Source organism: Eublepharis macularius, chromosome 2, assembly GCF_028583425.1.
Source record: "Eublepharis macularius isolate TG4126 chromosome 2, MPM_Emac_v1.0, whole genome shotgun sequence".
Lineage (NCBI taxonomy): Eukaryota > Metazoa > Chordata > Lepidosauria > Squamata > Eublepharidae > Eublepharis > Eublepharis macularius.
In genome coordinates, this window is record NC_072791.1 from 232,374,561 (window position 1) to 232,400,552 (window position 25,992).

Consider the following 25,992-nt stretch of genomic DNA (forward strand, 5'->3'; position numbering starts at 1 on the left):
TTCTCGCTTTCTGCACAATTAGACAGCTTCCCACTCCAACACTGAGGAACCATTTTAGACATTTCAAACACATTGAGAGACATTCTGTGCTACTGTTCCCATAACAGCCACAGCAAACATTACATAAACAGTAACCAAGCAATTGCAGCTGCTAGGGAAAGAGGAAACCTGCCTAAGACTTCACAAAAGACCAACTTACACAACTGTTGTGTGCCCGTCATTATCGGGATTTTTACCCTCCATTTTCACTTGACAGAAGGGGTAAAACTGAAGGCACTGTGTGTCAAAAGAAAAATTCGCTATTGTTTTCTTAAATGCAGTGGAAGACATACAAAGCATTCCAGCCTGGAAAGACTCAGTCACCAAATGATGGAGTAAGGAGAATAGTCTTTCTATATACAAAAAGAAGGCAGGCACTGCCTCCCAAACGAAACAAACAGATCCTCAGTACAACTCCTTGCTAACCACAGGCTCCCTCCCGCTACTCATTCCAGGACAGGAGCTGCCAACATGTTTTGGGAAATCTTGGACAGCTGCTGAGAGAATTATCCTGCCGACTGCCTTACAGAACGTGTTTCTCAGCTATGCTGCATCCAGTCACTCAAATGAATCGTGTGGTCATTTAGCCATGCTCTTTCACGAAGACACACAACTTCATTTCTGCCCTGCTCTGAAGAGATCTCCCCAGTTACTTATATAATGTGACCATGGAGAGGAAGAACACCAATGGATTTAATAAGAATCCCGGTGTTTCTCCATGCTGCTGTCTGACACAAGCAAATAATACAGGTTTTACTACTAACCAATTCCCAGGATTAACAGTAGCTCTAGCATTTCAGATTCAGTTTTGGAAGGGTTGTTAATGGGTACAGGGATCAATGGTTTTTAATGGGTAGACACCAACAGCCAAATTTACCTTGCTGCTGCAACTGATGTGTGGTAACCACCTTTCTCTTATAATAATATATAACAACAACAACACCATTTGATTTATATACCGCCCTTCAGGATGACTTAACACCCACTCAGAGCAGTTTACAAAGTATGTCATTATTATCCCCACAACAAAATAACCTGTGAGGTGGGTGGGGCTGCGAGAGCTCTGAGAAGCCGTGACTAACCCAAGGTCACCCAGTTGGCTTCAAGCGGAGGAGTGAGGAATCAAACCCGGCTCTCCAGATTAGACGCCTGGGGCTGCGAGAGCTCTGAGAAGCTGTGACTAACCCAAGGTCACCCAGTTGGCTTCAAGCAAAGGAGTGAGGAATCAAACCTGGTTCTCCAGATTAGACGCCTGGGGCTGTGAGAGCTCTGAGAAGCTGTGACTAACCCAAGGTCACCCAGTTGGCTTCAAGCAAAGGAGTGAGGAATCAAACCTGGTTCTCCAGATTAGACGCCTGCGCTCTTAACCTCTACACCAAACTGGCTCTAGCAGGATGACACAAGGATCCAACTTATTCTATACAATTACAGTATGCCAGCAAAAAAAAAAAAAGGGGGGGGTCATCTTACATTCACAAACAAATTATTGGTACCAATAGTAATTTTTTATTGTGTGTATACAATTTTTATAGGGACCTCCTTATACTCGGGGTTGTCTTCCTTTTGAGTAAATACAATACACACAAGAAAAGCGGAAACAATGACTTACTCTCTTCTCTTGCTGGCAAAATCTTGCCACATCCAAAAGATCTCAAAGATATATCACCATCAGTAAAATGTATTCGGGTGGACTGCTGCTGAAGGGCCACAACAGGCTTTCACTTCTCTGTCTCAATTCTCCACTGAAATTCCCCTGAGGCCTACCTTTCTCCAAATAGCTCCTTGGGGCCCAGGGTGGGTCTTCCTCAGCATAGGGGTCACTGTATTCCACTACAGCCGCTTCCTCCTCTTCGTAATCTTCCGGGGGTGGGGGTGGGGGTGGGGATTCATCAAACACCGGCTCATCTGCAGGAGGTGGGGGAGGAGGAGTATCTGAAACTAAAAGAAGAGCAAAAATCCACATGAAGGCTTTAGAGGCCACTTTCAGATGTCTAACTTTACTCCCAAGAGAATCAAAAGGCACACAAGACCCGCATTTGCTATGCCTGTCCCCTCCTGCCCTCCTTTCTCATACAGCACAATGAAGGAATGGTGATTTGAGACTAACTCTAGTGACATACAAATGCGGGTGTGTAGCTTAACAAAATTGTGTTTTCCTTCTATTAACTGGGCTCTTGAGCTGGAATTAAACCCAAGTTTATAGGGCGAGAAAACCCTTTCCATTAAGCTGCATGCCTGCATCCAATACGTCATGAGCGACCGGCATATTTCTTAAGCGTTCTTTCCTCAGTACCAAAAGGAGGAGGAGAAGCCCAACACAAGTGGAATTCTAGCACATTTTTCAGTAGTTAAACTTGGTGCCTGAATGCAGTCAGAGTTAACATTTTCTGTCAAGGGTCCCCAACCTTTCTGAGCCTGTGGGCACACCTGGAATCCTGACACAGTGCTGTGGGTGCAGTCATAAAATGGCTGCTACAGCTTACCTTCAGCCGCACAGCGAAGATCCTTGTGCTGTGGAAACAGCTTCAGCCAAAGGAGCGTTTTTAAAAATCTGCACAGCCAATCAAATCTCCAATGGTCAGTCAGAAGCCATGCTTGGCAAAAGCCCCACCTGGCTCCACCCACTTTCTTTAAAAAACCCTAGGTGGGCACCAAGAAAGGTATCAGCGGGCACAAAAGTACCCGCAGGAGAGGCATGTATGAATGAGACAAAGTTGCCAGTGAGTAGTCTGCAGGTGAATTCAAGTCTTCCTAGATCTCCTAGGGCCTTGTGCTTCTATATGTGGACACGAGCTATTTCTGCAATGCTCCCTTTAGAGATTTATACCCCATGTAAGCGGCTTCCAGCCCTGCCCCCCTCAGAGTGAATGAAAAGTCCTGGCTTTCCCCTTCAGTTGTTTTGTGGAAGACACAACCTCTACTCCTCAAATTTGATAAATGAGAAATCTGAAGGAGACGGTGCTCCAGAAGGGAATGTGGCCTACGAAAAATGATTCCCACCCCCCTCTTCTGCTGATCCGTGGCAGCAACATTACAAACTGCGCTGCTCATTTGGTCTGAAACCAGGCACAATTTACGTAAGCAGTTTATGGACAATATAGATAAACATGGAGCCTATGCGAATTTGCTGTGAGAAAAGAAACCAAAATATTTGTGCTCCAAGGACATTTGGTTGCTCGCACCTGGTATATGCTGAGAGCGTTGAAGCTCAAAGATCTGAAACCTTAAGTGGCTCTACATAAATCACAACATAATGAAAAGACACACTCACTGTTTTCCTGAACTCTGGCCACAAATCCCATGAGTGGTAACTGAGGAGTTACCTGGAGGATGGAGGGCGGTGGTGGCGCGAGAGAGACTGCAGCAGAGGAGCAAGAGGTAGAAAACATCCGATTAGGAACTAGTAGGGCAGGAAGGAGCAGAAAAAGCACTGGTTCAGGCACCGGAGCTTCCTGCCAAAGAAAACCCTGGACGCTGCCGCTGAGAAGCTGTCATAACCAGGCAAAAGCTCTGACACACGCGGGCTTGTTTCAGTGGCAGAAAAGTGATTTGCATTTAAGTGACATCTTCTGTGGTTCCCACAGAAAGGTAGTATTGAAAACGCTTCATCACTTTGGTTATCATGGAAAAGATACTGGAACTGTTTCCAAATAGATGCTGCCTTTTCTGTGCTCCATTTTTGTATTATCTATGTTAGCTGCTAGATAGGAAATGTTGCCTTACAACATTTGATATTGAGAAATAAAAAAGGAAACAAGGTGCAGACACCACCACTCCATTTCCTAGCCCAAGCCAGGGACAAAAATTTTGAGTAACTTGACTCAAGTTGTCTCTGAGTATGTACAAAGCTATGAACAGAAGGCTCTAACAAACTGAATGATCTCAGGGTTTCACTGAGAATTCAGAGGAGTGCTTGTGTGATTAAGCCCACTTCTGTGAGGGCTTAGAGCAAAACTATACAGATTTAAAAACCTCAAGAGTCCCTACTGTCCCTACTTTCTCCTAGAGAGGTCAATGGGAGCCTTAAACAGCTGGACAAAGCTTCGCTGTCTACCACAGAAGTGCATGGATGCCACTCGTTTCTGTGACAGCACTCAAAGGCCCCTTTTTAGAAGCCAAGCCACCAAAGCACTGCATCCTAGCCATGGGCTACTCATGTCAACGCAAACCAAAATTCCAGTATCCACGCCCAAACTCTCTTGATCTTTTTCTTGCCTCACGTGCAGCTGTAATGGAAGAATAGCTGAACAAAGCCTGAAATGCAGTACATGTGGTGGGAAGCCATCAGTGTATACCCTCCAAGAACTACAGGTGCCTTTTCAAACATCTCATATAACAATGAACAAGGAGACAAGCCTCCTATCACTTCTGGCCCCCACAAGCCCAGAGACATTTTGCTTCCAATGCTCCCTGTCTGTAAAATTAACAAGCAGGTTTTGTTTTGCTGTTCAAAAAGATGCATCTTGCTCCCCCGTCCTGCCAATTCTTCCTTTCCTGGTACAACAGAGATCTGGGAGTCCCACAGCAGGTCGCTGTTAGGAGCCCTGTTCCTTCTACACGGGTAGAAGTCCAAGTCCATGGATCCAATTTAACCCTGCATTCCTCTAAGCAACTCAAATTCAACATTTATAAACCTCTCCTTATTTCTTGCTTTGCCACGGGGAAGTTATTCTCTTTGTCATTTACTGTTCATGCAAATAACTCTTTAATACAGTATTTTCTTCTTGACTAAACAGACTGAATTAGACTTATGTAACTTATTTACAAGCATCTTCCCAGAGAAACAGTAACTGGTAACGAGCCATCCATTTACATACCCACACAAAAGGATCCCACAAAAAATGCTGAGTATGGGGGGGGGGGCGGCATTTTGCACAGAGAAGAGGAGCCTGGAAGGTCAGTCTTTTTAAATGGCCTCTCCTCCGGCCTTCACGAATATTTACTGGCAACAACTTGTCACACCTAAAAATGTTACATTTTAGGGGCAAGAAATGCAGACAGTATGTGCCAATACATGCCTCTTTACAATTGTGGGCATCTTTCAGGCACATGGATAGGGAGACTGTGACAAGGACATCATTGCCACGCTGTGAAGTATTAGGGAGCACAATCTCGGTGGCTGGGAGGGTGGCTGGGAGGCAGGGCCCAGAAGCCCTCTTGGTAAGTTGCTCTGAGCCTCACCTTGCCTCTCGATTCAAAGGACTGCCAGAAAGATGAGGTCAGAAATGTTAGGCACACTGTGCACGGAGTAAACCATTCCGATGTATCATGATTTCCCCATAAACACAGCACTGCTGCAGACAGACAGCCAGAGCCCCCCTCCCAACATCAAGTTTTCCTTGATTGGGAAGGGGTTTTTGTACCGAAGGAAGCGTGTGACATCATCCAAACAGTGTTGTTCAGGCACACAAGAAAACAAGGCCTGCAATGTACTGTCCATATACTGGTCTGAACAAAGTTAGCCACCTTTTTGAGACTCTGCTATTTGCCTTACTTGGCTATATTAAGCATGCAAGACATCCTTCTCTATGCCAGATGCTTCTAGGATACGGACCTGAAGTGAAACCATTTATTTCCCTACAAAAACGTACGCTGCCTTTGCAATGGTCATGCCCCGCCCCCTTCTTGAAGCTCACAACTGCAATATTAGATCCATTTTAAAAAAACATGCAAGGAAACAAACCAAGTATCTTCTCAAAGCTGTGCAGAATTAATTACATGTTAGGGGAGACATAAAGCTACAGCCAATCTGTTTTTTAAAACGTATGCCATAATATCATGGTTGGTATTTTCTTTCCCTGTTCCAAATTCTGGGCTGATTATCTCCAAGGAGCAGAGGAACAGTAAAGGTGGTATCATGTGATGTATTTTAAACCAAACATTCTCAAGGAGCAGCCACTGAACTGGTGCTTAGAATCAGCAACAGACTGGATGAGGGTGAACATGCTCCAACTGTATCCTGACAAGACAGATGGTCTCTGTTTTAGCAGAAAGACAGACCAGGAACTTGGGATCTCTTCTGTTCTGGATGTGGTTATATTTCCCTTGAAAAGTCAGTTTGCAGCTTGAGAGTACAGCTCAACACAGCAGTCACCCTGGAAAACCAGGGGGCTGCACTGGTTCACAGTGCTTTTGGCTGGTGTGTCAGCTGCATTCATTCCTGTTCTAGCCACAGTGATTCATACTTCAGTTACATCTAAACTGGACTGCTGCAATGTGTTCTACTTGGGGCTATCCTTGAAGAGTGTTCAGAAGCTGCAGCTAGAGTGCTGGTTGCACCAGCTATCGTGATCATGTGGCCCTGACATCACAGCATTTATGTTGTTGTTTGTTTGTTTGTTTGTTTAATTTATAGCCAGCCCATCCCCCACAAGCAGGCTCAGGGCAGGTTACAGCAGCAGATAAAATGCAATGATAAAAACAGTAACATCACCAATCTCACAGACACAACATTTCAGTAAATCAAAACATGACAGACATAAATTCCAGTATCTCAAGATGGGCCCCCCTTCATTCTTCCCTGTGCACCATATATAAAAAAGGGTGAGTTGGTATCCTGTAACTACTCATGCATGGGGGGCAGATGGCCGTGCACCCCCCCCCACACACACACACACTGGTAGGAGACCAGCAGGGACCCTTATTTGGTGGATTTAGTGCTGGCCTCAACCATGTGCCTGGTGGAACACCTCCTGGCTACTAATCTGCTCCCAAGCCCAATTCAAGATGTTGGCTTTGACCTTTAAAGCCTTACATGGCTTGGTACTGGAGGATATAAAAACGGTCTCCTCCTGTCTGTTCCTGCCCAGGAATTAAGATTACGAGGAGAGGGTCCTCCGGACTGTCCCATCAGCTGAAGAGGCTCATCTGGTGGGTGCCCAAACGAGGGTCTTTTGGTGGGCGGTCCCACAGTTACGGAACAGCATCCCCAATAAAGTGTGCCTGGTCCCTTCACTATCGATCTTCAGGAGGCAGCTGAGGATGTTTTATTTAGGACTGCTTTTAATCCGCCCTGAGCCTGCTCGCGGGGAGGGCGGAATACAAATACGATAAAATAAATAAATAAATAATCTTGTTTTTATGTTATTGGCAGTCTTGCTGAGTTGTTTTCAAACTTTGTTTTTAATCTAAGATTTTTTGTGCTTATATTATAAATAGGGGTTTACAACAAAAAAAAGATTCCGGTTTCCCGCCTTGGAAAAAGAGTTAGAAATAAGCAATTTCATAGCACCAGTAGATTCGCAGGCGCACCAGAGTACCAAATTCTCTCCACTAGCCATCTCACCTGGGTTCTGGCTATAAAACGGTCCTCCGTTCACCTGGTTCTGAAGGCTGTTCTGTGACGTGATGGAGGGAGGACGCCTGTATGGCAAAGACCCCCCTATGGTTGGAGGGGTGTGCCGAGCTGCAGGTCTGTTCATGCTGTAGAACTGAACAGGGTGACCTGCTAGGGAAGAAGAAAGACATATGAAACTGAAGCTGGAATCTCATCATGTGTGCGACAGGCTAAGCAGTTCTTCTAAAAACAATGTTATCTGTCAGCATTTGAGCCAATTCAGACAGTTTGCTGGCTAAACACTAATACAAAACCGATAATTCTAAACGGTTTAAAAAGAAGTAATTTCACTCATACAGAATGTATGTTAAAGTAATTTAATGGTAATTTTTAGAAGGGAACATGCTTTACAGTGTTAACGTAAGTCATTATTATGAAATGGAATTATACATGCAGGTGATGGGTACAGTTCTACCCGGAAGAGTGCACACAAAAAAGGAGCACTCTGGATGAAATCTAGGAGCTCTGAAAGCAGCTACCCAAACAAGCGTGGAGCTGGTACAGAATCCAACGTGTTCTGCCAGATGTTTAGGAACAAACTGATATCCGGGGCCAGTTCAAAAACAGCCCTTCCGCATGACTAGCAACCAGTGCTGCTGACGCTGCCAGACCGGTGTGAACAGACTAGCACCAGACAAAGGTCCGTATGGCCCCAAACAACTCACAACATTGCAGTCCAGCAAATGCAGCATAATCAAGTGAGGCAGTGTGAACCATCTGGACTTCAGAGAATTCGGAATTACTCATGGCGACTGGCAAACCTCAGCTTCTACTGCCTACTATTTTGTGACAGGATGGATTTCCCTCCCTGCTCTAAACCCCAAAGCAGAGATGCCTCAGTGCTTTCAGAGAATACTGAAAATCTCAGAAACCCACCCACCCACCCCCGTTCCTGGGGGTCCCTGTCACCCAAAGCATTTAATAACAACAACAACATTCAATTTATATACCACCCTTCAGGACAACTTAACGCCCTCTCAGAGCAGTTTACAAAGTATGTTATTATTATTCCCACAACATTAATCACCCTGTGAGGTGGGTGGGGCTGAGAGAGCTCCTAGAAGCTGTGACTGTCCCAAGGTCTCCCAACTGGCTTCAAGTGGAGGAGTGGGGAATCAAACCCAGTTCTCCCAATTAGAGTCCCACGCTCTTAACCACTACACCAAACTAGCTCTCAGCAAAGAAACTCTTTATTATGGAATAGTCAATTTCCTCCTTTAAATATTTAGCTATCATCACTAACGCTTTGTCACCAAAATTCAAAGTTTTCCAGAACTGGGATGTGAATTTGAAGCATGAGAAATAGATTTCACAGACTGAAAAATTACTCGATTTAGATCTTTGGAAATCGAAGTCTTAAGGAAGAATTGCTAGAGTAAGTCATTTAGAGAGAATCCCAACAGCAAAGACACTATGATGCATTTAAGGCAGGGTGTTCCAACAGACAGCTGAGAAGCTTCCAGGAACCCACCAACAGCTGCAGAGCAGCTCAGGCACCCCAGGGAAGATCCAGGAAAAAATAACAAAGATCTGCTCTAGGTTTTTTTAAAAAAATTATTTCACAGGATTTTTTCTCTGTACTGTGTAGCAGACAGCTTCATTTCTGGTGTTTTTCCTAGGATATAAAACTTGGCAATGTGCTGGCGGGGGGGGGGGGGGGTGGCTTGGGATGTTTTCCTTTAATCAGAAGTAGGTCTCATTAATGAAAAGGTTGGTAAGCCATGATATAACAGTTGGTGTGGTTAGCAGTTACAGAGTCATACTAAGATCTGGGAGACCCAGGTTCAAATCCCCGCTCTGCCATGGAAAATTGCTGGGTGGTCTTAGGCCAGTAATATACTCTCAAGCCTAACCAACCTCACAGGGTTGTTATGAGGATAAAATAGGTCCCCAATGGAAAATACAGACCAGCCAATACCACCAGCAATGTTGTCAGCAGCCCCAAAAGAAAGCAACAGAAAACTATTGTTTACGTTTCTAAAGATGGTGCTAAAGTACAGGCATTTCACATCTATCTGCAGAATTAATTTGGTTTATTTCAATACTAGTGTAACAGAAGCTCAAACAAAAATGAAAGTATTGTTATTTCAACAACTCAAGGAAAGCAAACGGTACTTGTCCAATATACATCATGTTGGATCTTGGTTTGTCACACACAGGATTTTGCCAGTCCCACAGTCTGACTATCTGAAACACTGGAATGATTAAACCATTAGAAATGGTTGTTTTTAAGACTCAACTCCAGTCTTGCTGAGAAACAAAGAACCATTCCAATGAAAACAGGAGGGGGACGACCATCTGTCTAAACTGCTGACCAGCCCTAACACAAGTAATCACATCCTTGGTTCAGCTGCCTTCAGGGGAAAAAACACACTCACCTGCGGAAGGCGCGGCAGAGGCAGCAGGGGGAGTTGGAGAAGTGAAACCGTCGGCAAGGGGCTGAGCCCCTGCAGCAGCGGCAGCATCTGGGGCAGCGGAGGACGGGGCAGTAGCAGGAGGGAGAGGGGTGGGAGCAGGGGCAGAGGCGGCAGGAAGGGGAGAAGAGCCAGCGGAGCCGGCGGGGGCTATGTGAAGAGAGGAGGAAGAGGAGGAGTTAATCAGGAGTCTGGGTTAGCAAGGTTCAGAAAAGCTGTTTTGAGTATCTGGTGTTAGAATGTCCCACAAAAGCATCATGTTCTAGTAAAAAAAAAAAGTGATGGGGGAAGAGAATGTGGTCTATGTTGAGAAAGGGAAACCCCCTGATGAACGCAGCAAGAAAAATAAAAAGGAGCCACTGGGGAAAGCCAAGAAAAGAACGCAACCTCCGCTTCACTTGTCCACCCCACGATGGTTTGTCCCTCCCCAAGGAAACAGCTTCTTAATCTACCCAGCCCCTCTTCCACTTGGCATATGCCACTTTAGTTCATTCAAGTGAATTACAGACATCACACAAAAGTTAACTGCAATCTAGTCTTATTTTTGGCACAAGTAACAAATGCTTCTTTTCTCCCTAAATGCCAACCTTGCTGATTTTGCTGCAAGTGCCAAGGAAGAGGCGCACTTATATCGCCTTAAAGGGGGACAGGACAAACTATCACCATCTCTGTAAATCCTCTGTGCGAGTGGACATAACGGGAGCACAAAAAACCCTGCACTATTTTCCCTATTCTTAGCTCTAGATAAGTTTTGCAGCTTCTCAAAGAGGTACAAAAATATAGACCATGGCATTCATCATATATCCCCATGAAAATAGATTTACAAATCCCAGAGCATCCTGTTAAAACATTCTTTCCAAGCAGAAAGTAGCACTAAAAATGTCTTGGGATAAGATCTCAAATCTAAACGGCACATGAATATGAGGCATCTTCAGTCTTTCCAAATTGTGACCATCTTTATGTTTTAAATGGTACACAGACTATAATTTGCAAAAAGAATCATTCCATTTCCACATCAGTTAGGGGTGTCAGGGAAGGATTCTCATTTTGGCATCACTGTCATTTGATGCTGATGTAGCAGTAAGGATTTACTGACGGTCTTTCCATACCATTTCTCTTACTTGCTTTGGGTTTTATGAACCAACTGGTGATCAGTCTAGGCAGCAATTATACTTCGCAGTCTCACAATCTAACAGTTAAATTATATTAAAGATAAAATGAAATTGGCTGACTGGAAAGAATACTAGTTGTAAACAGACTTTGAAATAACAGCTATGACCCATATCACCTGGCTTTCTCTTCCTGCTGATAACTTTAATGAGCAGAATGCTGTCTGTACTATGGGAAAACAAGACGCCAAATATTCTGCCTGTGCACTGAGAGCACATCCACCTGTTAAACGTAGTTTGATGATTAGTATAAAAGAAGCCTTCTCGTCCACACAACATTGCTGGAAATGCTTAAAAAGCTCTCATACCTTTCAACACCAAAAATCTTTCTCAATAAACACACCACCCCCAAGAAACTTTTATAGTACAGATACCAGACAGTTTCCGCCAGCAGGGCTAAGTATGGCCTGGATGACATTTTTAGTGGGAAAACAGCAGGGGAAAAACAAGTTAGAATTCCCGCCCCCCCCCCGCCCCCCCCCCCAAAAGTACCCTAGCAGCCACATTTGGAAAAGAAAGAAAATCTCTTAAAATAAGAACACAGAATGTAAAGAGTGTGTGTTGTGTGGTGCCCTCAAGTCACAGCTGACTTATGGCCACCCCTGGTGGGGGTTTTATGGCAAGAGACTAACTAAGGCCGATCCTGCTTAGCTTCGGAGATCTGACGAGATCAGGTTCACCTGGGTTATTCAAGTCAAGGCGACTCCTTTGTTAAGAGTAACGTATTTTATATTAAAAGGAGTCAAAAGCACAAGATGTTTTTAAGCCCTGCCCCTCCTCACACTCACAGCGTCCTCACCAGCTGCCCAAAAGTTTGGCATTAAACTCAAGTGCCTGCTGCCAAAAAGCAAGAGATTGGTGTGCACATGTGAGCTCACGCATGGTATGGAAGCACCTGGAGACTGTAGCCTAACTGCATTATACACTGTTTGGTGCCCCCCTTTCTGGGGCAAATATCTGATCGCCTAGCACTCCAGTTACCTACCTCTGCTGAAATTAACTGATCAATGTGAATGATCAACAAGAGATGGCTTTAGGGGGTTTTAGCCAAAGCAGAACTAAAACAAATTAAACCGTTACAAGATTTCTGTCTGCACAGTTGCCACTCCAGTCTAGCACCAGTAAACCATTAGCATTAAAAGGTACTGAACTACAGCCCACAGCCACAGAGGCACACAATGGCCCAAGCAGCACAGAGGTGGGTAGCACAGATCCTAACTGGAGGATGGGACAACAAATGGATGGATGTGTTTTTAGAAATCCCAGCATGCAACCCAACACTCAATATTGTGGAGCCTGGATATGTGAATAGTTTTTCCTTAAAAAAAAAACAACACTTGAAAGGGTGTTTGACAGATGCACACAGACCCCACAGGTTTTCATCTTTGCTAGCTTGAAACAAACCTATTTCTCATCCCAAGGACACACACAAGAAGAGTGAAAACAAGGCGTTTAAAACAAGTGTTGGGGGACAGCCTAAAAGTAATACACAAAACACCCATTTGTCTTTTTCTGTGTAAACACAGAAGACGCAGAAAAAGACAAATGGGTCACAATTCCAGAGAAATTCCTAATTACTCTTATAAATTAAGCAAGCGTGCCAAGAAAGAGGGGGAGGAGAGGGGACAGAGTTCCACTTACCTGGGTACACACTGGGAGGGGAGGGAGTAGGGACCGCAATCGGCACGCCCACGCTCCCACTGCCGCTGTTCTCTCGACTGCTGCTCCGGCTGCTGGGGTGGCTCCCACCACTGCTCCCGCTGCTGCTAAAGAAATCAAACACCACCGAGGGATCTATAGCCCATTTCACCATGAACAGAACAGCCTTACAACAGGAACTGGCCCATTTTCAACTTCAGGGACAAAGAAACAAGCAACACATTTTTAAAGTATCTGCTGATGCCTTCAGCTCAAGTTAAGATGCACAAGCCATGAACAAGAGCTCCCTGCTAAGTTATCAGAAATGGCATCCGGGAGAATGCCCATGGGCCCCCGGGCGTTACGATCCACTGACAAACAAAAGGCCTGCATTTGTAACAATCTGGTTTCATCTGAATTGCTTACATCATTGAAGGACACACTGCGAGGCAGGCAGTAAAACAGTTTTCAAATGCAAAAGGTTCCACTGACACTACTACGTTTTTGCCACCTGGGGCACTTTTACCCTTTCATGCAAATCAACTTCTACAGCTCAGACAAAGGCATTTTGCAGCTATGATATGCCTTAGAGAAGCCCACAGGAAAAAATGAAATCACCCATGCTTCTTGTGGTTTACTGAACAATCTATTCCAAGAGACCCAACATTTTCACCAGCATCAAACTCTTAGAACTGTTTGGTCAGTGTAAGATCTCTAGGCTTTATAACTTTTATTGGAAAGTAACTATAAATTTCAGTTGTCTTGTTCTTATTAATAGGCACAACATTTTTGTGCATTGCCTCTGGCATCTTGTGGCCAAAAGGCAATTGAATAAAAATTATAAGCCAAAAAACTGGTCAGATACAGTAGCATTCAGACGTCATTTGTTCTATTGTATAATTCAGCAAACAGATTGTGTACTGTAGCTGAATAAACTCTTGAGAGGTAAGAAGAACTGCACATCATGCAACTTGGGAGGAAAAGGCATCATGGTTTCCCTTTAACTCCCAATGGATTTCACAGGAAATCACATGAATTTATGAAGGTCTAAATTAAGGGGTGGGGTGGGTTTTAAAAGTAGAATGCTATAAGCTGCTTGGTTATGTCTTAATTATTGTTAATATTTTGTGCAGGAGCAGACCGAATACCTGTAAGTGCGATTCCTCTGATTCACAGAAGCTGTTCTAACAGGGCTCTGTTGCGAGGGAGCCATATTACGGGTAGGGCTAGGTACATAGTCATTTGGTACCACTGGAGGACGCACTGGCTCCAGTGTGCGATAGGGAGAGTGACGCCTACACAAGAAAAACATACGCATGGAAGCAATTTCAGACAATGAAATACACCAAAGATCTTTGGGCAAGGCACCAAAGAACTCCTGCTCACTGTTCAACTGGAGAGGAAGTACACAGCATGATCCAGTCCACCATGGGCCCGGCAGCCACAGAGAACTGCCATAGGCTTAGCAGAGTCCTCCCCCCCCTCCCCCTTAGTGCATGTCCAGTCTGCACAATGGGTGGTCAGGAGGAACGGAATGTTTGTGCATGCCTCTCATGTGCCCACCTAACCTTTTTATCTTGATACAACTTTTTTGAGTTCCAGAGAAACATCTACACTGGGGGTGGGGGGACAGCAAGAGATGCATGGAGATATGGAAAACCATGCACTAACCTTCCATGCTCCCTAAGAGCCCGTTGTGCTACCTACACACACTTATTTTAGCTTGAGGGACAGGAAAAGCAGGGCTCTGTCAAGCACATGGGAATCCTTCATGCACTGGCGCTGTGCCCACCGTAGACTGGATGTGTCCACCAATTCTTTCTATTTAGAAACTACAGGACATTCAGGATAGTCCATTATTTGTTCCAGGTAAACAGCAGAAAACAGAACACAGCAATTCTATAAACCAAAGTCAACTAAAAGCCCAAGAGACTCCTGAAGAAAGGAGATATTTAACAAACATTTCCAATGGCTTAGTCATTGCCTCCTGGCTATGCTATGGATGCATCTGCCTGAGCAGGAGGGGAAACACCTCCAAATTCCAGCTTCTGGTGTTTTCCAATCAGCAATTTCATGAAGCAACAGTAAACCCAAGAGGTCCCCCCCGCCCCAGATAATACCTTTACATCCTCCCCATTCCCCTTTTGGAGCACACCAAATTGTACTCACCCAATGGTTCCTTTCCCTGACATTGGAGGGCTGGGTGGTTTCTGGGTGGGTGGCGTAGTACGAGGCAGGCCACCCATTTTCATATTCTGTGTACTAACCTGCATGAAAAGGAATGGGAAGAAAAACCACCTTCAATAAACTCCTCAGGTAAAAAAACAACTAAATAATATTCCTCTGAAAATTCCTTTGCAACATTATAGAGGTGGGGAAGTGTGCAGATAATTCAGGGGAAAAATGGTGACCGTATACTTCATAGGGAATCTATTCCTTTGCTTAAGGTCATTAGTTGCATCAAAGGACTTGTAACTGCTTGCTGTGCACAACAGTAGCTCCCAAAACATCCACCTTTGCTCCACTGCGTTTAACTCTGAGCCAATGGACACAGCATACCTGTCTCACGGAGAACTGCTTACTAGGCTCAGCAGGTAACTTCACACATTATTTCCTATGTACCCTTTAATGCATTTTACCTGTACATCCAGGAGCACAACACGTGCGCGCACAAGACAGGCCCAAGTTTTCAGCTGCATGTGTCATACAGATATACATGCCAGGGAGGTGGGATTGGCAAATGCACATTTGTCACAATATAGTGAGTGAAGCGTCTCTCAAAGCAGTTGGGATGCTTGTTGCAGAAAGCCTGGTTGCTCATCTTTTTTGGTGCAATTTCATAATGTGTACTTGAAATAGAGAATGAGGTCTTAACACATAAAATCCCTAAAATAAATCTTTGCAAAACATCAGGAACAAAGAAGAATCCTGTCTCCAATTCTTAGAAGGAATGCCATGGCAGAGTCTCAATTCTACTGAAAAGTGGAACTGCTATAAAGCCAGGAAGTTGCTGCTACACAGCTACTAGACATTAGCATTTTTACAGAAGTCTAAATGTTTCTATGCCCCCTTCTAACTATGCTCAATATGGTTCACAAATCACTACCCTGTGCCTCCCTAATTGCACTGCAGCTCTGGAAGCGTCTACTAGTCTTAGCCTTTGCCACATTCCAGTGGGCTCCTCACCGCCCTCTCCCACCAGAGTGGCTGGTGTCGATCCTCACTGGCTAGAACGCCCAGGGGTTGGCGGCTGCCTGGCAAGGAAGGGAGAAGGAACTGCATGCTCTGAACTTTAGAGTAACACCAAAAAGATAAATCTACTGGAAGTATCATTTATCTTGAAGCTTTTCATCCTTAGCAGTTTTTGTAGATGCGTGTTTAGCTTATGTAGCTTTACCTGCAAACTAAATGTGAAAATAGTCAGGCATACCAATGAGACGATCCTCCTCATATTACTGGCCTTAAAAGAATGGTAGTATCACCACAGCAATTTCTCACGTCTGTCATTTTGAGGAACGGGTGTTCCATTTTATTGCTTCATTTGATGACAGATTACATCAGTATATAATATTAATGTCTCATGCTCGTCATCATCTATGCAGATTGTATCTATGAAATAAACATCAAGACTTATTTCCACATAAATCAAACGAAATGAGAAGACTGCAATAGTTTGTACTTACCTATGGAAATAGCTTACTAGATGAACAAAATAGCAAAAAGTCCAGTAGCACCTTTAAGACTAACCAACTTTACTGTGGCATAAGCTTTCGAGAACCACAGCTCTCTTCATCAGGTGCGCCTGATGAAGAGAGCTGTGGTTCTCAAAAGCTTATGTCTCAATAAAGTTAGTTAGTTGCTACTGGACTTTTTGCTATTTTGCAACTACAGACTAACATGGCTAACTTGTCTGGATAGATGAACAAAATAAGCTACTGCAGAATGAGCTAACCTGGGCTCAAATGTGTGACCTTGGGAAACTACTTTACTTTACTTTACTTTAATTGAATTTTTATACCGCCCATCTCCCGAAGGACTCAGGGCGGTGTACAGCAAAAGTAAAACATACAAATATAAAACACTAAGAATATAAAATAAACATATTAAATAATTTAACTCAAAACAGGACAGTTCAGTTAAAACACATTTAGGCCAGCCCCGCTTGTTGGAATAATAACATCTTAAGGGCATGGCGAAAGGTGTGTAGGTCAGGGACCATACGTATCTCCGGGGGCAATTCACTCCAGAGGGCAGGTGCCCCGGCAGAGAAGGCTCTCCCCCTGGGGGTCACCAGCTGACATTGTCTGACCGACGGCATCCTGAGGAGGCCCTCTCTGTGGGAGCGTACTGGCCTGTGGGAGGCTATCGGTAGCAGCAAGCGATCTCGCAAATACCTAGGCCCTAAGCCATGGAACGCTCTGAAGATGGTAACCAGCACCTTGAAGTGCACCCGGAAGACCACCAGAAGCCAGTGTAGCTCGCGCAGGAGAGGTGTTACATGGGCACGCCGTGTCGCTCCCATAATCACCCGCGCGGCCGCATTCTGCACTAATTGCAGCCTCCGGGAGGTCCTCAGGGGGAGCCCCATATAGAGAGCATTACAGTAGTCCAGACGGGAGGAAAAGAGGGCATGGGTGACTGTGCACAAGGCGTCCCGATCCAGAAAAGGACGCAACTGGTGAACCACGCGAACCTGATAAAAAGCCCCCCTGGCCACGGCCGACACATGATCTTCTAACGACAGCCGTGCATCCAGGAGGACACCCAAGTTGCGAACCCTCTCTGTGGGGGCCAAAATCTCGCCCCCAATAGACAGCGATGGAACCAGCTGGCTATAACGGGGCACCGGAAACCACAGCCACTCGGTCTTGGAAGGGTTGAGTCTGAGCCTGCTTCTCCCCATCCAGATCCGCACGGCCTCCAGGCACTGGGACATCACGTTAAGGGCATCATTGGGGTGATCCAGGGTAGAGATGTACAACTGAGTATCATCAGCATACTGATGGTACTTTACCCCAAAACCACGGATGATCTCACCCAGCGGCTTCACATAGATGTTAAACAGAAGGGGCGAGAGGACCGACCCCTGCGGCACCCCACAAGTGAGGTGCCTCCGGGTCGACCTCTGCCCCCCTGTCTACCCTTCCTCACCTACATAATATACTATACCCTGCATCTAAAACTGATTTTTGTAGAAGTGTTTTATATTAAGTGCATTTTTGTACAAGTTTTTTTTTAAAAAAAATACAGTATCTGAAGATCATTTCCTTGAAACCCAAGTAGTATTTACGATCACTGCTACTTATCAAGTCCTCCTTTGACTTCTGTCACAACTGCTCAAAACAAAGTCCATGATCAAGTAGCCTGAGGCATGGCATAATGCAGAAAGCCTGTTCCATTGAGGAACTCTACCAACTATGTTTCACCAAGCTCAAGAATAATCGGGTCATAAGATCAGTCACTGCTTTTCAAACCATGAGGAAAACGTAGTCCTTTTTCAGTCTTAGTAGGTAACTGCTGGACTAGTAAGGAAGGCACAAACTTCTCAGTTACTGAACCCGGCTCACCTCAAAGTTTCAAGATGGCTATATAAATGCCGCCTAACTATGCCCTTTTCTTCCTCCAAGTATATTTTGGAGCAAACAACTCTTGTGTTCTCTGCACTTAACATCCAAGAATTCACTGCCAAACACAGGGGAATATTTATCCAGGTCTAGCATAAAAATATACAAGTCTAACATGATTTGTTCAATAGTTTTCTTGCGGTATAATTTCTCCGGCTACAAACAAAAACCTAATGATCACGCTGGCCCTACATTTTGTTGCTTCAACATTTAAAAATAAAATAATAAATAATCTGAAGATAAACACTCAGCTTTTATTATTGCTATTTAGATAATGAAATTAAAATATACTGCTGAATTCCAACTTTATTTGCTTATTCTATTTCAGAACAAATATGTACAAGGCCTTGGTGCAAGTTTTAAAAAGCAATTTGTGGTAAACATTTTGTTATAAATGTTGCAATTTATAAGGCCAATAAAGATGATAAGACCATTTAAACAAGTTTATTTTGAAACAATATAGACTAACTTTTTAAAGTCAACTTGAACAACGTGAAATATTAAGTTACTTTAACCAAAATGCAAGATAAACGATATCAATTGGAGGAGGGGGGGTTACATACTAAGAACGTTGTAAAGGAGACATTTTGTTCTTTGCAATCAACACTGCTGACAACTGTCTGCTACAGAAATTATATCTTCCCACCAAGATGGCACTTTCGCCCCTATTATGCCTAACTTGTCAAACATTTATTTAAATCTCTTTGAGTAGATTTAATTTGTTCTGGTTTCCAAAATGAACCGGGGGATTTTGGAATTCCTAAGGTATTCTCTACTGAGGCTGCAGTGAGAGCATGGAACATGAAGCTCCTTGAAGCCACTGACAAGATTGCTCCTCATTGACCTCTTCCACTCTTGGGGTGGAAGCCAACCCCATGGTTTTCCTCGGAGCTGGGTCACCTAAAAAGGGCTGGAAGATGTCTAGAAAAACACTGGTGGAAAACTCAAACAGAATCTGATACAACATATTATAGAGCCCACTGGAAGACCTACAAAGCAACAGTGATAGAGGCAATGAAACATTGTTTCTCTACTGCAATTGCATCAGCTGTTTCATGACCATCCCAATTATTTAAGGTATCTCAGCATCTTCTAACTCCTAAATCTGAATCTTTTCTAGCTCAGGAACACAAAATTAGATGTGAGACCTTTGCAAAAAAAATTGCTTGCAAAATACCATGAATTTACTCTGACCTGGACACCACCTTTAATACAGCTGAGACGGAAGAAATAAACCATCTGGTCCTCTTATGGACCATTTAGACCCAGTGACAGTGATGGATATTGACAGTATCTGCCCTTTCTTAGCAAAGTGATTGAGAGACCAGGAGCAGACCAAACACAGGTCTTCTAGGATAACTCTGGTGCTCTGGAGCCTCTTCAGTCTGGTTGCAGGCCAAGCTATGGGACTGAGACAGCTCTGGTGGCAGAAGTAGATGACCTCTGAATGCAAACGAAGGCCACACTTCTTGGTTACTCCTCCTGGATGTATCTGCAGCCTTTGATACAGTAGCTCATGCCATCCTCTTGAAGCACTTGGAGGCAGAAGTAGGCATCAGGAGATGCGTCTTGGACTGGCTTAAAATCACTCCTCATGGAATGGACTCCAGGGCTGCTGTGGGAGACCAGCAATCTTCAGTGTGGGAACTATCTTGTGGGGTTCCATAGGATGCAATGTTATTCCCCATGTTATTTAACTTCCATGAAAAGCCTTTAAGAGAAATCATTCATAGCTTTGGAATTGAATGACATCAATATGCAGACGACATCCAGATCTGCATCTCACTCATCTCATCTCAAATCCTCTGGTGATGCAGTAGAGGCTTTAAACCACTGCCCGAGATTGAAAAGGTTCCAGAGCACAAGAGTTCTCAAAGAAGGCCTGGAGCTGGTTAGCTACTGCTCTCTCTATCACTGCCCAGGAAGGGGAGGTTAGAGAGTGGGCAATAATTGTCTACATCACTGTTGTCTAGGGATGGGTTTTTAAGTAGTTGCTGCGTGACCACCCACCCCTTTGAGTGGGCAGGAGAAGGTGCGTTGGGCTAGTTCCTGATTTATAAGACATCAAGGGCTCATTTGTGGTCTTTACAAGATTTTAGTAGCCAGATGGGCAAGGATATTAAAGGACATTACACTACTCACTTTTGACAAGGTTCAGTTGACCCTTGTAGACTTGGTTAACAGTCTAGTTGTTATACTGAATCCAGCATTGCTGCTAAAGAAACAAGTTAATGCAGCTGCAAAAAATTACCTTCTCCAAACTCAGTTTTGCCCAGAAGATGGCCCCCTTCCTTGACACAATTGATCTGACCCATCTGGATCCATACTACAGTAACATTAAGACTTGACTACTGCAATGCGCTCTAAATAGGTCACTACTGTTTAAGTAGCAGTACTAATCACACATGAACTAGCATTAATAAACAAATGCATATCACTAGGCAATGTCAAATAATGCATTGTTTCACCACTAACGCTACCTATTCAAGATATTTTACGCTAAAATCAATACAAAATATAAGGATAAACTTTTAATACAAAGCTACTTAATCAAAATCACAGGAGAAAACAAAGACAGACGCTGCTCTAGCAGTTTATGGTGGTCCAAACAAAATGGACCCGTTGGCTTTCTGTCTTGCATATACAACTGTTCTTACGAAATACCCCTTCCCAAGCGAACATGATAATCCTTTATTAGTGTCAGAAGTGATTTTTACAGTGCAAACAAACAACTTTGAGGAAATAAACTGGTATGAGAGGTGCTTCACATATGCAATTTAAGTAGGGACAGTCTTTTCTGAAGTTAATACGCCATCTATCCCATCACATGTATGAGCAGCAATGTCTGGCACAGATCAGCAGCCCATATAGACCCAGAGAAGGTACTCATCTGGCCACCATAAATATGACTGCATACAGTGTCACATGAAGCAACCCTAAAACTCTCCATTAAGTTTTGTGGCATTTAAACAATGTTAGAGATGCATCATTTCAGTGTGCTTATACTAAACAATGAAAGTCACAACAGCACGATTTAATTTCAACTCCATAGCCACAATTCAGACAACTGGCATTTTCATGTGTCAAGCAGTGTTTTGGACTTTGATTTCCCTGACCAGTAAGACACCTAAACCCCCCTCCCCGTAAAAATATAGCAACGTGCTCTTAAAACTTAGGGGACTTTCAAAAATAGTTTTTAATATACCATGGAGTCATTTCAAAGAAAATAAGATAAGACGATCAAGCCCTTGCATGGCTGAAAAAACTCTCAGGACTGAAGTTCATTTGCCCAACATTGAGAGAAAGAAAACAACTAAAATGTTACATGGCTATTTTGGAAAGCAAACATTGTTCCAAAAAAAAAATTAGCCACTATAATTAGACAGGTTTGACTTAACAACTTCGAGTTTGCCAGAAAGGTTGAAGCAAACAAAAAAAGAAAAACAGGGTTTCTCACCTGTAACTGTTGATCGTCGAGTCTCTTCTGTGCAGACACACATTGGGACTGCGCAGGCGCAGGCCAGCCGCGGAGAAGATTCTTTTAGCTTCTAGAAATGTGACGGGGACGTTCGGGCCCACCGCGCATGCGCGTCGGTGTTCCCGCCAATTTTGAAGTACAAGTACCCGAACGTCCCCGGCATTCCCTCAGTTCACCTGAGCCGCCGGAGAAACAATGGAGTAAACCAAGCACTCACAGCGGGGCAGGCGGGAGGGAATGTGTGTCTGCACAGAAGAGACTCGACGATCAACAGTTACAGGTGAGAAACCCTGTTTATCGTCGTCGTCCTTCTGTGCAGCCCCACATTGGGAGAATAGCTAGCATCTCACCAATGGGGGCGGGTGTGAGTGTCTATGTGAACAAAGAATGCAGAACAGCCGTGCCAACAGCGGATTCACGGCGTGCATTCACGTCTACAGAATAATGTTTAATGAAAGTGTCAGCGGTAGACCACGTTGCAGCTTGGCAGACGTCCTGGAGTGGCACTCCTCGCAGGAAGGCAGCAGAGGCAGCTTGTGCTCGAGTAGAATGAGCAGTAATCAACAACGGGCACCGGACTCCAGCTTGCTGATAACAAAGTTTAATTGCAGACACAATCCAGCGAGAGATGGACTGGGCAGAAGCTGGCGAGCCCTTGCGAGGGCCAGAGTAACACAAGAACAGGGCAGGAGACTTCCTGAAACACTTGGTGCGATGTAAATAAAACAATAAAGCACGTTTCACATCCAATGTGTGTAGAGTACGTTCCTCTGGGGAAGAGGGTGTAGGAAAAAAGGAAGGAAGGACCACCTTTTGACGCAGGTGAAATTTGGAAACCACCTTGGGCAGGAACTGCATACTAGTGTGGAGCATGACCGTACCGGGGAAGAACTGCAGGAAGGGGGGGTCACACCTTAGAGCAGACAACTCCCCAACCCGCCTGGAGGAAGTGACTGCAACCAAAAAGGCCACCTTCTGCGTGAGCAGAGGCAAGGGACAGGTAGACAGGGGCTCAAAAGGGGAGAGCATCAGACGGGAGAGCACCAGGGTCAGGCTCCACTGAGGAATAGGATGGGCCCTAGGAGGAAAGGACTTTAGTAGGCCCTTCAGGAACTGTTTGGACAGCCAATGTGCAAACACAGTCCTCCCATCAATCTGCTCATGGAAGGCAGAGATAGCAGCCATGTGCACCTTAACACTGGAGAACGCCAAGCCTTGGGAGCACAGGTCCAGGAGGTAGTCCAGAATGACAGGCAGCGGGCAAGTGAAAGGGGAAACCCCTTTGGGGGCTAACCACCTAGAGAAACGTGACCACTTCCTCTGGTAGGACAACCTGGTAGACGGTTTTCGGGCATTCAAGATCACGTTAAGCACCCTAGCAGAGAGGCCTAGTCTGGGGCGCAGAGGAGCCAGGCAGTCAGATTTAGCACTGCCACATCGTGATGCCACACCCCGTCCCTGAGTAGCAGGTCTGGGGCGTGTGGAAGCGGGAGACACCGCCCCTGTGACAGGGAGAGTAAAAGGGGGAACCAATCCTGGCGAGGCCACCGAGGGGCAATCAGGATACAATGGGTCCGGAAGGCTCTGATCCTGGACAGGACCTTGTGAAGGAGTGGGAAGGGCGGGAAGGCATAAAAGAGCCCTGGAGACCAGGGTATCTGGAAGGCATCCCCCAGTGAACGATGGCCAATCCCGGCCCGGGAGCAGAACAGGGGAACCTGTGTGTTGTGGGCTGTGGCGAAGAGGTCGATGAGCGGGGTGCCCCACATGCGGAAAACCACATGGAGGTAAGCCCTGTTGAGGGACCACTCGTGTTGGGGCAAAAACACTCTGCTCAGCGCGTCTGCTGCTGTGTTGCTCTCCCCCGCAATATGAACGGCCTTGGGCAGGACGTTGTTGGTAATAGCCCAGTTCCAGAGCGTAGTCGCTTCCCTGCAGAGCTTGAGCGAGACCGTTCCTCCCTGCTTGTTGAGATAGTAACAGGCTGTGGTATTGTCCGACAGGACCTGCACCCTCTTGTTCCGAATGACATCTGCAAAAGAAGCAAGGGAGTAACGGATCGCTCTAAGCTCTAAGAGGTTAATGTGCATGTTTACCTCAAGGGAGGACCAAACACCCTGAGCAGACAGGCGCCCACAACGCCCTCCCCAGCCTAGATTGGAAGCGTCCGTAAAGACGGTGACCTCCGGCAGGAAGGGACCAAAAGGACAACCCTTGGACAAATTCTCAGGGACAGTCCACCACACCAAGGACCGCTGTATCACCCTCGGGATGGAAAACCCACGGTGTTGACTCATAGCGAGAGGGTTGAAAACCCGAACAAACCAGTTTTGCAGAGGCCGCATGTGCAGGCGAGCAAAACACACCACCCCTGTGGAGGAGGCCATGAGGCCCAACAAGGTTTGAATCAGGAGGGCAGTTTGGAACCGGTTATGCACGAAGTGGCGGGCCAGGCAGGACAGCCTGCTCAAGCGGTCCGGGGGTAGATAAGCCCGGCCCAGCAGAGAGTCAAAGTGGACCCCGAGGAACCTAATGCTCGTACCTGGGGACAACACAGACTTCCCCAAATTGACCACTAGCCCCAGGCCGTCTAGCACGGACAAGGTGAGGGCGATAGAGGCCCGGAGGGAATCAGAGGAGGGACCCACCAGGAGCCAATCATCCAAATATGGATGGACAAAACAGCCACTAGACCGTAAATGTGCCACCACGGTGGCCATACATTTAGTGAACACCCTGGGCGCCGAGGCCAGGCCAAAGGGCAAGGCTGTGTACTCATAGACAGCGCCTCCACAGGTAAAACGGAGATATTTTCTGTGGCCCTCAAAGATGGAAATGTGGAAGTAGGCGTCTTTGAGATCCAAAATGGCCATCCAGACGCCTGACTCCAAGAGTTCCAATACTCGTGACAGAGTAAGCATCCTAAACTTTTCCACCCTCAAGTAAGTATTAAGGGCCCGAAGGTCCAAAATGGGACGAGACCCCCCATCTTTCTTATCCACAAGAAAGTATCTTGAATAAAATCCCCAAGGGGAAGCAGAGACATCGACCACCCGGACAGCACCTTTGTTAACCAACTCCAAAACATTATTTTGTAACACAACATTACAACAAGAAGCACAACGAGGGGGGTGCGAAAGAGGGGGTGCAGTGGTAAACGATAACTTATAACCACGGGCCACAATAGAGAGGACCCAGCTATCAGTAGTAATGAGTCGCCAATGGGGCAAGAAAGGCCGTAGCCTGTCCAAGAACAAGATATTAACAGTGTCCTTGCAGGCCAACTGGGAAGCGTCCTGGTCTAGTCAAAAGACCGTGGGCTTTTGCGCCGAAGTCGAGGGCTTGGGCGAGGGAGGCTGCTGTCGTCCCTTGGACCGGCCGGAGCGTCTCGAAGAGTGGCGCTGCTGGCCAGAGTAGGAACGGTGGCCATAGGATTGACCGGAGGAGAACCTTCCTTGGCGCTGTTGGAACTGCTGGTAGGGTGACTGATAGGACCGGAACCTGCCGTACCGATATCTCGGACCCGTCTGCGGAACCGAAGGCGCAACCCCGAGGGACTTGGCCGTCTGCTGGTTCTTCTTCATGAGGGAAAGGGACTCATCCGTTTTCTCTGAGAAGAGCTGGGGACCCTCAAACGGGAAATCCTCGACCTTGGCCTTCTTCTCGGGGGGCAGGGCCGTAGATCGAAGCCAGGCGTGCCGACGCAAGAGCACGGAGGATGCCATCGCACGTGCAGCAGAGTCGGCGGCGTCCTTGCCAGCTGTCATCTGTTGCTTTGACAACCGGAAAGCCTCAGCCTGGAGAGCCTTGACCAAGGCACGGCGATCGTCGGGAAGGTCAGAGAGGTAGGAGGATAGTCGCTTCCACAAGAAGAGATTGTAGGAGCCCATTATCACTTGGAAATTGGCGATACGGAACCCCAGGGAAGCCGAAGAATACACCTTCCGACCGATGCCATCTAGCTTTCTGCCCTCCCGATCCGACGGAGCCGAAGAGGAACCGCGTCGGAACCGAGCTTGACCCTCCTCGGCCACGATGGAAGAGGGTTTCGGATGGGTGAAGAGGTAAGGGCAATCCTCCTGCTTGAGCCGATAATATTTCTCGACCTTCTTGGCCGTAGGCGGAACGGAAGCAGGGGTCTGCCAGAGCGCGAGGGCATTGTCGACGAGATCCTCGACAGGGGGGAACGCCACCGAGGCAGGAGAGCCAGAGTACAGCGGCTCCAGCAGCTTGCTCTTGGGCTTTGAGGTGGAAGAGGCGACATCCAGCTCCAGTGCCGCGGCCATCCGGACCA

General features: G+C 45.9%; 1 protein-coding gene across 9 annotated transcripts in view; it reads right to left on the reverse strand.

Annotated features, from left to right (window-relative positions):
- Nucleotides 1-25,992, reverse strand: part of ABI2 (abl interactor 2) — a 97,302-nt gene that overhangs the window by 4,539 nt on the left and 66,771 nt on the right. For 2 of the 9 annotated variants that reach the window (XM_054972270.1, XM_054972268.1), the window contains 7 exons: nt 14,766-14,863; nt 13,745-13,891; nt 12,600-12,724; nt 9,754-9,939; nt 7,325-7,483; nt 3,311-3,397; nt 1,804-1,977 (listed from right to left, as the gene is read on the reverse strand). In XM_054972270.1, coding sequence (XP_054828245.1) covers nt 1,804-1,977; nt 3,311-3,397; nt 7,325-7,483; nt 9,754-9,939; nt 12,600-12,724; nt 13,745-13,891; nt 14,766-14,863 — 976 coding nt within the window. Of the gene's footprint in view, nt 1-1,803; nt 1,978-3,310; nt 3,398-7,324; nt 7,487-9,753; nt 9,940-12,599; nt 12,725-13,744; nt 13,892-14,765; nt 14,864-25,992 lie in introns of all 9 variants that reach the window. The other 7 variants (XM_054972272.1, XM_054972271.1, XM_054972269.1 and 4 more) reach the window with 6 other exon arrangements.